This window comes from Saccopteryx leptura, chromosome 6 (genome assembly GCF_036850995.1).
Source record: "Saccopteryx leptura isolate mSacLep1 chromosome 6, mSacLep1_pri_phased_curated, whole genome shotgun sequence".
Taxonomy (NCBI): Eukaryota; Metazoa; Chordata; class Mammalia; order Chiroptera; family Emballonuridae; genus Saccopteryx; species Saccopteryx leptura.
Genome location: NC_089508.1, coordinates 151,182,984 through 151,196,743, shown reverse-complemented (window position 1 = coordinate 151,196,743; position 13,760 = coordinate 151,182,984). Strand labels below are relative to the sequence as shown.

General features: G+C 45.0%; 1 protein-coding gene across 14 annotated transcripts in view; it reads left to right on the top strand.

The window, feature by feature from the left end:
* The window catches only part of TRRAP (transformation/transcription domain associated protein), a 134,829-nt gene that overhangs the window by 28,930 nt on the left and 92,139 nt on the right, over positions 1-13,760 (top strand). For all 14 annotated transcript variants that reach the window (XM_066343904.1, XM_066343905.1, XM_066343901.1 and 11 more), the window contains exons 14-20: positions 996-1,230; positions 1,897-2,263; positions 2,354-2,451; positions 3,708-3,902; positions 5,274-5,465; positions 9,849-10,014; positions 11,956-12,212. In XM_066343904.1, the coding sequence (XP_066200001.1) occupies positions 996-1,230; positions 1,897-2,263; positions 2,354-2,451; positions 3,708-3,902; positions 5,274-5,465; positions 9,849-10,014; positions 11,956-12,212 (1,510 nt within the window). The remainder of the gene's footprint in view (positions 1-995; positions 1,231-1,896; positions 2,264-2,353; positions 2,452-3,707; positions 3,903-5,273; positions 5,466-9,848; positions 10,015-11,955; positions 12,213-13,760) is intronic.

The following is a 13,760-nucleotide window of genomic DNA, read 5'->3' as shown; positions in this document are numbered from 1 at the left end:
AGTTATAAAATACTAAGTACTCTTTATAAGTATACATAAATAAAATATATGTACAAATGAATATTTACATAAAATTATAAGTGCTCTTTATAACGGGGTTGAGCCTGCCTGGAATTGGGCATTGGATCATGCTACGCCTGCTGGACACCCTCCAATGGCTTTCTGTTGCCCTTAGAAAAAGACAAATCCACTCTTGACTGTGGCACACAACTCACACGGGATTGGCTTTTCCCTCCCCAACCTGCTGCAGCCTCAGCAGCCTCTCAGCTCCTTGGCTGCTCCAGGCAGTTCCCACTCAGGGCTTTTGTCTTTCCTGTTTCCTCCATCTGAAAATTTCCGTGGCTTTTTGCTCCACAGCCCCCTTTTTGTCCTTCAGGTCTCATTGTCCATGTCACCTCGAAGAGGCTTTGCCGGTCACCATGTCTCAGAGTGGGTCCCTGCCTGTCTTTCTCCCAGAGCTCTTTCACACATCTCCCAAGCACTATTGAATTTACATGCCTCATTGCTTCACCTGTGTACTTTCCCTGCTGTAAATAAGCTTCCTGAGGCAGGCACACTGTTTACTTTGGTCTGTAGTGTTCCTGGTGTCTAGCCCAGTGTTGGCAGGTGTCTAGTTGTTTAGTGTGTGAAAGCACTTAATAACTCAGGTTACAGAGGTATCTCTATAAAATGGCCCCAGTGTATATATAAAGTTTTGATACATACTATTTCTATGAGCAACAAAACCCATTTAGTGAATGCTTGAGCTTATAATTATTTCTGCTCATGTTAACTCTGTCAGTGTTACTATGACATGTATGAACTTAGAAAGTAAATTTATGAGCACTAAGATTAGAGTTTCAGTTGTGTAGCTGGGGAAACTGGATCCCTATGTGTGCCTCACACATGCATTCCCAGTGGTGGCTTTCCTGGGTGGGTAGTAGCAGAAGGGTGGCCTGCAGGCGTGGTCCTGTGGGACTGTTGAGATGTGCACTAGCAGAAGTCTCTGCCCGCAGGCCCCTCGCCTATAGCACTCTGGCCGACCTTGTGCACCACGTTCGGCAGCACCTGCCCCTCAGCGACCTCTCCCTAGCCGTCCAACTCTTTGCTAAGAACATTGATGATGAGTCCCTGCCCAGCAGCATCCAGACCATGTCCTGCAAGCTCCTGCTGAACTTGGTGGACTGTATCCGCTCCAAGAGCGAACAGGAGAGTGGCAACGGGAGAGACGTCCTGATGCGGATGCTGGAGGTACTGGCTCTCCAGAGAGGTCTCTGCTCTTCCATCCCGAACGCTGTGAACTTGTCCAGGGCTTTGCTGTCAAGTTTATGGGGCTGCCAGATTGCCAAGTGTGATTCTGTGTGTTAGCACACTTTGGTTCAAATCCCTGCTCTCCCATTAACTAGCCAAGTGTCTGTGAGCAGGATGCTGAGCTTCTCGGTGCTGATTTACTCATCTTGAAACCACAGATATTCACAGCGTCTGCTTCAGAGGGCTGTGTGAGACAGATAAAATAGCACATGAGAGTTCTTAGTGCAGAGCCTGGCAAGGCCCTGGGACACTGTATACAAAGTGCTGAATGAGCTGTGAGCATCTCTGGAGTGGGTGCCCAGTTCGGGTGTGGGGAAGGGGTAAAGTGTGATTTCTGCCTCCAGGAGACAGTTGTGTGGACCATGTTGTCCTAGGTCTCACTCCAACCCTGTTATGCTCGTCACCCAGCAGTCCTGAGTGGATTGTTGACAGGTGCAGTGAGGTCGTGATAACATCTGTAGTTAGCAGAGGGGAAGACAGCACAGGCTCTTTTCTTATACAAAGCAGGTAGTTTCAGAGAGATTTTCATGTTTTGTCTTGTGATAGAGTTGTTGACCTATTTAAAAGGAATGATTTTTGTCTTAACCCTCCACTTTCTCCTGCTAGGTTTTTGTTCTCAAATTTCACACCATTGCTCGATACCAGCTGTCTGCCATTTTTAAGAAGTGCAAGCCTCAGTCAGAACTTGGAGCTGTGGAAGCAACTCTGCCGGGGGTGCCCGCTGCCCCTGCAGCTCCTGGCCCTGCCCCCTCCCCAGCCCCGGTTCCCACCCCAGCTCCACCCCCGCCCCCTCCTCCTACCCCTGCCACCCCTGTGACCCCAGCCCCTGTGCCTCCCTTTGAGAAGCAAGGAGAAAAGGACAAGGAGGACAAGCAGACATTTCAAGTCACAGATTGCCGAAGTTTGGTAAAAACCTTGGTTTGTGGTGTCAAGACCATCACGTGGGGCATCACGTCATGTAAAGCACCTGGTGGTAATTCCGCTCTTGAGTTATTCAGGCAAACATTGCTTTTCACATTGTGGGTTTTATTTGCATTGACTTACCGTGCTGTTTCTTTTCCAGAAGCTCAGTTCATTCCCAACAAGCAGTTGCAGCCCAAAGAAACTCAGATTTACATCAAACTTGTGAAATATGCAATGCAGGCATTAGATATTTATCAGGTAAGAAAGTGCCCTCGATTGAGTATGAAAATTACCCCTTAGAATTAGAGATACTAGTTGATGGAATAGGTGTTATTTTTGGATGGTCTAAAGTTGTTGTGTGCCCAGGTTTACTTTTGTTCTGTGTAGCACAGCATTGCATTTATGGTGAGAATTCTATTTTTTTTTTTTTTTATTGTATTTTTCCGAAGTTAGAAGCAGGCAGGCAGACTCCCGCATGTGCCCGACCGGGATCTACTCAGCATGTCCACCAGGGGGTGATGCTCTGCCCATCTGGGGCGTTGTTCTGCTGTGGCCGGAGCCATTCTAGCGCCTGAGATGGAGGCCATGGAGCCATCCTCAGCGCCCAGGCCAATTTTGCTCCAGTGGAGCCTTGGCTGCGGTAGGGGAAGAGAGAGAGAGAGAGAGAGAGAGAGAGAGAGAGAGGAAGGAGAGGGGGAAGGGTGGAGAGCAGATGGGTGCTTCTCCTGTGTGCCCTGATCGGGAATTGAACCCAGAACTTCCACACGCTGGCTGATGCTGTACTGCTGAGCCAACCGGCCAGGGCTACGGTGAGAATTCTTGTTTATGTGTGATAGGTGTATTTTGGGGGAGGTGATATAAATGCGCAATGTAATAGAAACAAGATTGAAGTGTACTTAATTTGTTCTTTTTTGGAACACGTAACAAAATCTTTTTAAAATTATTTTCTAAAATTAAGCTTAGAGTATTTTTTTTTTTTTTTAAATTTTTCTGAAGCTGGAAATGGGGAGAGACAGACAGACTCCCGCATGCGCCCGACCGGGATCCGCCCGGCACGCCCACCAAGGGCAACGCTCTGCCCACCAGGGGCGATGCTTGTGCCCATCTGGGGCATTGCTCTGTTGCAACCAGAGCCATTCTAGCGCCTGAGGCAGAGGCCACAGAGTTATCCTCAGCGCCCGAGCCAACTTTGCTCCAGTGGAGCCTTGGCTGCGGGAGGGGAAGAGAGAGAGAGGAAGGAGAGGGGGAGGGGTGGAGAAGCAGATGGGCACTTCTGCTGTATGCCGTGGCCGAGAATCGAACCCGGGACTCCTGCACGCCAGGCTGACGCTCTACCACTGAGCAATCCGGCCAGGGCCCAAGCTTAGAGAATTTGATAGAATTTAGGAGGAGCATTTATACTCTAATTCAAGTGCTCTGTTTTAAGTATACAACTGATCTGATTAGGTGATGGAATATATTCAGAGATGTTTGGCTTTAATGCCCATGGTTTGCTTGTTTTTTTTCTGTGCTAGGTCCAGATAGCAGGAAATGGACAGACATACATTCGAGTAGCAAACTGCCAGACTGTTAGAATGAAAGAAGAGAAGGAGGTATTAGAACACTTTGCTGGTGTGTTCACAATGATGAATCCCTTAACATTTAAAGAAATCTTTCAAACCACAGTCCCTTATATGGTGGAAAGAATCTCAAAGAATTATGCTCTTCAGGTATAAAACCTTTTTTCCCCCTAACTTTTACTTATTGATTTTAGAGAGGGGAAAGGAAGGGGAGGGAGAGAGGGAAAGAAACATTGATTTGTTGTTCCACAACCTGTGCATTCATTGGTTGATTGTTGCATGTGCCCTGACCAGGGATGGAGCCCGCAACCTTGCACATCGGGATAACACTCTAACCAACCAAGCTACTGAGCCAGGGTTGAAACTCCTTTCTTTTATAGGGGTCTTCGGGTTTATGGCAGTCTCGACATACGACATTTTTATGTAGTTTATGATGCTCCTATAAAAACAAAAAAATTGAGACGTGCGAGTTTCAGCTTACGTTGTTAGTGTTGTACTTATCGACTATGTGGGCGAACTAGTTTAGTTGTGCATGGCAGAAGAATACGCAGTAATGCGACGTATGAATTAGGGAGGTTGTGCCCCCAGTACACTTAACCACACCAGTTTGGACTGGTAATAGTGCAAGTGTCTTGTTTATGTTAGGCTAGAGCAGGGGTCTCAAACTTGCAGCCCGCCGAACAATTTTGTGCGGCCCACAGACTAATTCACGAAGTTCAAAATATTTTGGATAAAATTAAGTAAGCCTAGGGGCCTACTTGTATTTTTCATTTCTCTAGCATCTTGCTCTGCGGCCCACATGCTGAGTTGAGTTTGAGACCCCTGGGCTAGAGTGTGTTTTGACTTACACCAAAATTTGGGTTACGTCACTGTCGTAGGAGTAGAACTGTGTCATAACCTGAGAACCTCCATATTCTTTCAGTATTAACTATAAAATTCTTTGTTGAATTCTTGGTATTCTGTTTATTTTGAGGATTTTCTAAATATTATGTGTAGGAATGTTCTTTTAGAGCAAAATTTAGAAAATCACTGTTTTTTCCCCAAAATCTCAAGATACTTTGGACCAGTTCCTTTTATTTATAGAAATTCAATGTGTTAGGTGTAGGCTCTTGTTATTTGATGGTAAGGATAGAATACCATATTAAATACTTGAAGTGAACTATTCCACTCAAGACTTATTAAATCAATTTTATTTTTTTCCTTTGGTGGTAATTAATTTCTTGGAGTTGTCTGTCAGGTTTGAGTTTGTATTTTTGGAAAGTTTATTTCTCTTATAGGTCCTGTGGGAAAAGGATTTTTTTGGTCATATTCTTTTCTTTCTTTTTACTTAATGATTTTATTTTTTGATTTTTACAGAGTGAGAAGTATCAACTTACAGTTGCTTAAGTTTAGTTGTTCATTGATTGTTTGTCATATGTGCCTTGACCAGGCAAACCCAGAGTTTTGAACCGGTGACCTCAGTGTTCCAAGTTGACGCTCTATCCACAGACTAGTCTGTCATATTCTTTTCTTTTTTTACAGATTGTTGCCAATTCCTTCTTGGCAAATCCTACTACCTCTGCTCTGTTTGCTACGATTCTGGTGGAGTATCTGCTTGATCGCCTGCCAGAAATGGGCTCCAATGTGGAGCTCTCCAACTTGTATCTCAAGCTGTTTAAGTTGGTGTTTGGCTCAGTCTCCCTGTTTGCAGCTGAAAATGAACAAATGCTGAAGGTAAAGCTGGTTTAGATCCAAGCAGTACTTGGTTTTAGCGTTTGTTGTTGTTTAATTTTTGTTTTTACTTTTGAACAAAAACTGGAATGGCTGTTTTTATATTTGTAAAGTGCTCTTTTTTACAGGGCTCTTTTATTTAGAAAAATAAATTTAATGAGGTTACATTGATCAGTAAAAGGACATAAGTTTCAAGTGAATAAGTAAAATGCTTTTTGAATTAATAAAATATGTCTGGTTGGCTCTGTGGTAGTGCATTGGCCCGGTGTGTGGATGTCTCAGGTTCAATTCCTGGTCAGGGCACACAAGAGCAGCGCCCATCTGCTTCTCCACCCTTCCCCCTCTTGCGCCTCTCTCTCTCTCTCTCTTTCTCTCTCTTCCCTTCCTGCAGCCATGGCTTAATTGGAGTGAGTTGGCCCTGGGCCCTGAGGATGGTCCATGGCCTCCACCTCAGGTGCTAAGAAGAGCTTGATTGCTGAGCAATAGAGCAACACCCCAGATTGGCAGGTCATTGCCCCCTAGTGGGCTTGCCAGGTGGATCCTGGTTGGGGCACATGAGGGAGTTTGTCTCTCTTCCTCCCCTTCTCTCACTGAATTGAATGAATGAATGGATTAATATTTGCAATAAATAAGGGCCAAGTGTGAAAAACATTTTATGTATTTTTAAGCAGAGCTTAATTTATCTGATTTAAAATGAAAACTTCAGAACTCTTATGGTAGGCAGTGTCTTGTCATTAATATTGCTGCCACTAATGTCTTTTTTAAATTCAATTTCTTAAAAAAAAAAAAATAAAGCCCTGGCTGGTTGGTTCAGAAGTAGAGTGTTGGCCCGGTATGTGGATGTCCCGGGTTCAATCCCCAGTCAGGGCACACAGGAGAAGCACCCATCTGCTTCTCCACCCCTCCCCCTCTCCTTTCTCTCTGTCTCTCTCTTCCCCGCCTGCAGCCAAGGCTCCATTGGAGCAAAATTGGCTCTGGCACTGAGGATGGCTGCAGCTTCAGGCGCTAGAATGGCTCCCGCTACAGCGGAGCAACACCCCAGATGGGCAGAGCATCACCCCCTGGTGGGTATGCCAGTTGGATCTCAGGAAGGAGCTTGCGGGAGTCTATCTGACTGTCTCCCTGCTCCTAACTTTGGAAAAATACAAAAAAAAAATTAAATTTCTTTTTCTGGATTACACAAGTAAAATAAGAAACACATCATCCTTATTTTAAAAATTAAGTGACACAGCCTGACCAGGCGGTGGCGCAGTGGATAGAGCATTGGACTGGGATGTGGAGGACCCAGGTTCAAGACCCCGAGGTCGCCAACTTTAGCACAGGCTCACCTGGTTTGAGCAAGGCTCACCAGTTTGAGCCCAAGGTCGCTGGCTCGAGCAAGGGGTCACTTGGTCTGCTATAGCCCCCCCCCCCCCCCCCCCCCCCGTCAAGGCACATATGAGAAATCAGTCAGTGAACAACTAAGGAACTGCAACAAAGAATTGATGTTTCTCATCTCTCTCCCTTCCTGTCTTTCTGTCCCTCTCTCTGACTCTGTCCTCCCACAAGAAAAAATAAAAATAAAAATTAAGTGATGCAAAAGAATGTAGAAGGAAAAATTTGTCCTCACCTCTCCAATCCAGGAAAGTGTGTCAGGAATTGTCCACTTTAACTTTGTTTCCTCTGTATGTGTATATTCTCTGTGGCAATAAACGTTTCATTTCAGGACTGTTGGTTTCTTTTTTCCCTTTAAATCAAGAATTCTAACCATTTTGTGTTCCTTAATTAAGATTATCTTGGAAGAGATGTCGCCAACATTTTTTTGTTTGTTTTGTTTTGTTTTAACAGAGTCAGAGAGAGGGACAGACAGGAATGGAGAAAGATGAGAAGCATCAATCATCAGTTTTTCATTATGACACCTTAGTTGTTCATTGATTACTTTCTCATATGTGCCTTGACCGTGGGCCTTCAGCAGACCGAGTAACCCCTTGCTGGAGCCAGCGGCCTTGGGTCCACGCTGGTGAGCTTTTGCTCAAACCAGATGACCCTGCGCTCAAACTGGCGACCTCGGGGTCTCGAACCTGGGTCTTTCTGCATCCCAGTCCGATGCTCTATCCACTGCACCACTGCCTGGTCAGGTATCGCCAACATTTTTGTAGGTGACTCGTCTTTTGTAATTTGATTTCATCAGTTGTTTGAATCCCGAAAATGGGTATAAAATCTTACGGTTCATTGCCCTTTAGAAACAGGGGATTGCGAAACACAAACCTTGTAAATGTTTACTTCACTTATGGCAAAATTTTAATTCATGTAGAAAGTTGACTATCCACTGTTGATTTGGAAGAGAGATGCTTCGGTGGGGAAAATTTAAAGCTGTAGACAGGATCCATTGTTTCTGGAATAAAAGTACAGATGGTAAGAAAAAGCAGCAGTGGTCTGTGCTTTCATGTGATGGTTTGCTCTTTTTTTTCAGTTTATATAGTAATCTGTTAACAATTTTTTTTTTTTTTTTGTATTTTTCTGAAGCTAGAAACGGGGAGAGACAGACTCCCGCGTGCGCCTGACCGGGATCCACCCGGCACGCCCACCAGGGGGCGATGCTCTGCCCATCTGGGGCGTCTCTCTGTTGCGACCAGAACCACTCTAGTGCCTGGGGCAGAGGCCAAGGAGCCATCCCCAGTGCCCAGGCCATCTTTGCTCCAATGGAGCCTGGGCTGCGGGAGGGGAAGAGAGAGACAGAGAGGAAGGAGAGGGGGAGGGGTGAAGCAGATGGGCGCTTCTCCTGTGTGCCCTGGCCGGGAATCCAACCCGGGACTTCTGCACGCCAGGCCGACGCTCTACCACTGCGCCAACCGGCCAGGGCTCTGTTAACAATCTTAATGTTACTTTTGTGTTACTATGAAAAAAAATACTTGATTTTTTTTTAAAAGGGTAAAAGACATAATTGTAATGTGTTCACATAACTTTGTGTCTTCAAATAATTCAGTTTGTGCTAGCATTAGATACAACTTGTGCAGAATGACAACAAAAACAAACCTAATGGGAAGATGTTCAGGAAAAGCATTCAGAGAACAAATAATAGAACTATTTGTCTAAAGAATATACATGCATTTGATTCATTTTGTAAAATAATTATTTCATGCCATATACAGTAACAGGTTGGGAACTGTATCAGTCAGTGACTGCCGAGTTTATAGTTCATAATTTGCTTTAATATGACATTTTTGCAGGTATTTTTCAACTTAACCTGTCACATGTCAAAACCAGGATTTGGAGTACAAAACAAAAACCTAATCTGGCTTAAAACATTAAAGTTATTATAAGATGATAAATTTTTTTATTTTTGTATTTTTCTGAAGTTGGAAATGGGGAGGCAGTCAGACTCCTGCATGCGCCCGACCAGGATCCACCGGGCACGCCCACCAGGGGGTGATGCTCTGCCCATCTGGGGCATCACTCTGTTGCAACCAGAGCCATTCTAGTGCCTGAGGCAGAGGCCACAGAGCCATCCCCAGTGCCCGGGCCATCTCTGCTCCAATGGAGCCTGGCTGCGGGAGGGGAAGAGAGAGACAGAGAGAAAGGAGAGGGGGAGGGGTGGAGAAGCAGACGGGCGCCTCTCCTGTGTGCCCCGGTCGGGAATCGAACCCGGGACTCTCGCATGCCAGGCCGATGCTCTACCACTGAGCCAATTGGCCAGGGCCGATAAAATGCTTTTTAGAAATTGTTTTAAAGAGATACCCATTTTTCGATCGAGTCTTCCAAAACCTTATAATCTGAAATGTCTTTGAGGCTCTTCCAAACTCTACATATTTGATTAGTAGGGAAATTTAGTTCCTTTAGGTTACTTGTTGAGTTTCGATTGTTACAGGAAACAGACTTCTTTCATCTTGTTTGGTCATTTAGTCTCATACAGGAGTGACTGTATTTGCAAGTACTGCCGCACTGACAAATAGGAACCTGTTAAATGCTGCTTTCACAGCCAGACTGGTGGAGACAAACAATATCTTAAGAGAAATTAGTTTGAGTCAAATAAAGGTTGGAAAGTTTTTTTGTTTTCCCTTTTGGAATAAACTTTTAAGAATTACCTTCCAGAGCCTGACCTGTGGTGGCGCAGTGGATAAAGCGTCCACCTGGAAAGCTGAGAATGCCAGTATAAAATCCTGCACTTGTCTGGTCAAGCAAGGCACATATGGGAGTTGATACATCCTGCTCCTCCCCCCTTCTCTCTCTCTCTCTATCTCTATCTCTGTCTCTCTTCTCTAAAATGAATAATTAAAAAAAATTTTAAAAACCAAAAAGAATTACCTTCCATTCCTTTTTGATTGCAGTGAATGTATTGCACAGTTCTTGAGGGTGTGGTCCCTCCTCATTTAGAGCCTGTTAACCTTTCTTTCCTCCATTCTGCAGCCGCACCTGCACAAGATTGTGAACAGCTCCATGGAGCTCGCACAGACTGCCAAAGAGCCCTATAACTACTTCCTGCTGCTACGGGCTCTGTTCCGCTCTATTGGGGGAGGTAGCCATGACCTTCTGTATCAGGAATTTTTGCCTCTACTTCCAAACCTCCTGCAAGGTCAGAGCAATGCTTTTGGTTGCCTTTTAATGTTGTGTGTGCCTGGGTCTGGCTACCCGTGTTGCTGGGTTTCATTCTCTTCACCCATTGAAGGTCATGGTAAAGGGATATGTGTTCATGTCTCCCAGAGAGGGTGAGGGGAGGGCCCAATTCCCATGTTCCATTCTCTTTAAAGTCAGTGGGACTTTTAAAGAAGCTCCACTGTACAGGTCTGGCTTCGTCTGTGCTCAGTTGAATGGGAGTTGGAAGGTTTAACTTCCCTGGTCAGGACTTGGTGGTGCTTTTGTGGCATTTGGTAAGCAAATCTAGAAAGAGTTGTTTCTAGTGCTTTTGTAAAACCAGGCATTCCTAGATTCGAAAGAGAATCAGAATAGGAAGGGAAAAAATAAAGCTAATTTATAAGTTTGTATTTTTATTTAGTTGCTAATTTACACAACCATAATTCTGTAAGTTCTGTATAATTAGGAATCCTTTCAAGATAGAGAGCTAAAGGGGTTTTGAGTCCATTCAGTGTTTATGGTTATGAACTGTTCAGAAACACTATCCTAGGAATTTGTATTTTTGTTAAGTGTGAGAGCTCTTAGCATCTTGGCAAGGGATTGGATCTTATGTATTTTTTGCAAATTCTTTAAAGACCAGCCATTTACAGCATAGTACACCCTGGAGGCACTAGGGAAATATTTGGGTATATTAAATAGAACATGCTTATAAGTGCACCAGGCAAGGTGCTTAACAATAATTGGGCCCTGTTGTATGTATTTAGCCCTGTCTCAGTCATTCCTCAACCTTAACCCTCTCTGATCAGCCAGGTTTCTTTCTGCACATTCTCTGCTGCTCCAAGCTCAGCTCTCCCCACCCACAGACCTTCTTCTGGGGACTTAGCCTTTTCCTCTCCTCCTCTTCCTACCGTGGGATGCCTTCCCCGTCAGCTCCTCTTCTCTGAGCTATCTTCAACCTGCAGTACCCAGTGTGTGTCTTGTACTGGGACTGCTGTCACTTGCTTTTCTCTTTCCAGTTTGTCTCTGAGTGCTCTGTGAGCCAGTCTTGACCTGACTCATGTCAAGTTAGGAAGGAGCTCAGTAATACTGGCTTATCCTCATAAAGAGTAGGGAGGTTGACTTTATAAGGAGGCTCTTCTATAAAAAACAGAAGTGGATTTTTAGAAAAGCATTTATATTTTAGACCATAGACATCAACTGGTCTACTGGAAGCTTGAAAAAAGATGTAAGATAAATCTCAAACTTGAGACAAATGTGTCATATCAGAAGTCTATGCCTTTAGATTTGGTTTATTAATCATAACATTATTAAAAGGTTGGTGTATAATATTATAGGAGCATAATATAACTAGACGAAATAATAATAATAAAATAGATATATGCAGCCTGCTGTTGTCACTATGACTAACACAGACAAAAAGGATCATGACTGCAGTTAGAGCAGTGGTCCCCAACCTTTTTTGGGCCACGGACCGGTTTAATGTCAGAAAATATTTTCACGGACCGGCCTTTAGGGTGGGACGGATAAATGCACAAAATAAAATTATGCGACCAGTGTATAAACTGTGGTATTTTTAAATATTATATTGTTGAACTTACGAGACAAGCATCAAGAGTGAGTCTTAGACGGGTGTAACAGAGGGAATCTGGTCATTTTTTTTAAAAAAAAACATCATTCAGACTTAAATATAAATAAAACGGATATAATGTAAGTTGTTTATTCTTTCTCTGTGGACCGTTACCGATCTGTGGCCCGGGGGGTTGGGGACCACTGCGTTAGAGAATAGGTTTAGCTAATTAATATAATAGCTTATAAAGCATAACAAATTTTGTTATCATGTTGGTATACATACTGAAAGGTGTGCTTGTTGTTTTGTATGGTTCACTGTAGCCTGTGTCTGGCAGGCAACTGCCCTCTCTGATGCCTCCCCCCCTATTGTTAGGGCTGAACATGCTGCAGAGTGGGCTGCACAAGCAGCACATGAAAGACCTCTTCGTGGAGCTGTGTCTCACGGTGCCCGTTCGGCTGAGCTCTCTCTTGCCATATCTGCCCATGTTAATGGATCCCTTGGTGTCTGCTCTCAATGGCTCTCAGACATTAGTCAGCCAAGGGCTGAGGACTCTGGAGTTGTGTGTGGACAACCTGCAGCCTGATTTCCTCTATGACCACATCCAGCCGGTACGAGCAGAGCTCATGCAGGTAAGTCTGGGTCTCCTAAGTGCCAGCAGAGGGTGTCAGGTGGTCACCTGTCCAGTTTTTACTGAAGATGTTAGGCACGCAGTTTCCTGCGTGATGGGCCTCTGTGGTGCCACCATGCTCACCGTGATGGACTCTGTAAGATGAAGTGGGGAAACTTTCAGCTTATTTGTGCATCTTCTGAATTATGAAAACACATAACAATGTGCTGTAAGTTTGGAGTGAATCATTTGTTCCACAGTACTGCCCCCTTTTTTGGAGGCTTTCACAAGTGTCATGTTCTCACTTCGATGATGCCTTACAAAGGCAGTGTATGGCCACTGTTGCTTCCATGGAGATTCTTTCTTTATTCACAAAAGATCTTGAGTTATACAAAGAGCTGCACATCCCTAAGGGAAGATGTACCTGTCTGCAAACATTTTATTATTTTTTTTATTTTTTTATTTTTTTTAATTATTTTATTTTATTTTTTTACAGAGACAGAGAGAGTCAGAGTGGAGGATAGACAGGGACAGACAGACAGGAACGGAGAGATGAGAAGCATCAATCATTAGTTTTTCGTTGCGCATTGCGACACCTTAGTTGTTCATTGATTGCTTTCTCATATGTGCCTTGACCGTGGGCCTTCAGCAGACCGAATAACCCCTTGCTCGAGCCAGTGACCTTGGGTCCAAGCTGGCGAGCTTTTTGCTCAAGCCAGATGAGCCCGCGCTCAAACTGGCAACCTCGGGGTCTCGAACCTGGGTCTTCCGCATCCCAGTCTGACGCTCTATCCACTGCACCACCGCCTGGTCAGGCTATTTTTTTTATTTTTTATTTTTTTTATTTTTCTGAAGTTGGAAACGGGAGGCAGTCAGACTGACTCCCACATGCGCCTGACCAGGATCCACCTGGCATGCCCACCAGGGGGCGATACTCTGCCCATCTGTGGTGTCGCTCTGTTGCAACCAGAGCCATTCTAGCGCCTGAGGCAGAGGCCACAGAGCCATCCTCAGCGCCCGGGCCAACTTTGCTCCAATGGAGCCTTGGCTGCAGGAGGGGAAGAGAGAGACAGAGAGGAAAGAGAGGGGAAGGGGTGGAGAAGCAGATGGGCGCCCTTCCTGTGTGCCCTGGCCGGGAATCGAACCTGAGACTCCTGCACGCCAGGCCGACGCTCTACCACTGAGCCAACCAGCCAGGGCCTGTCTGCAAACATTTTATATTTTTTGTTCATTAAGAGTTGATATGTCAGAAATCAGGTTTTTCCTGCATGTTTTGCCACTGTTACTGATTTGTAACGTGGTTGGTAATTATTAGACGTTCAGGCTTCCTATTGCTTACTTATGTGCCCATTAGCATAGAGCAGGGGTCTCAAACTCGGGCCTGCGGCCCGCATGCGGCCCGCCCACCAATTTTGTGCGGCCCGCAGACTGGCCCGCAGACTAATCCACGAAGTTTGATTAGTCTGTGGGCCGCACAAAATTGGTGGGCGGGCCGTGAGTTTGAGACCCCTGGCATAGAGTATTTGACCCCAAGCTGGGGTCAGAATTCTGCCAACTTTATATGATGTGG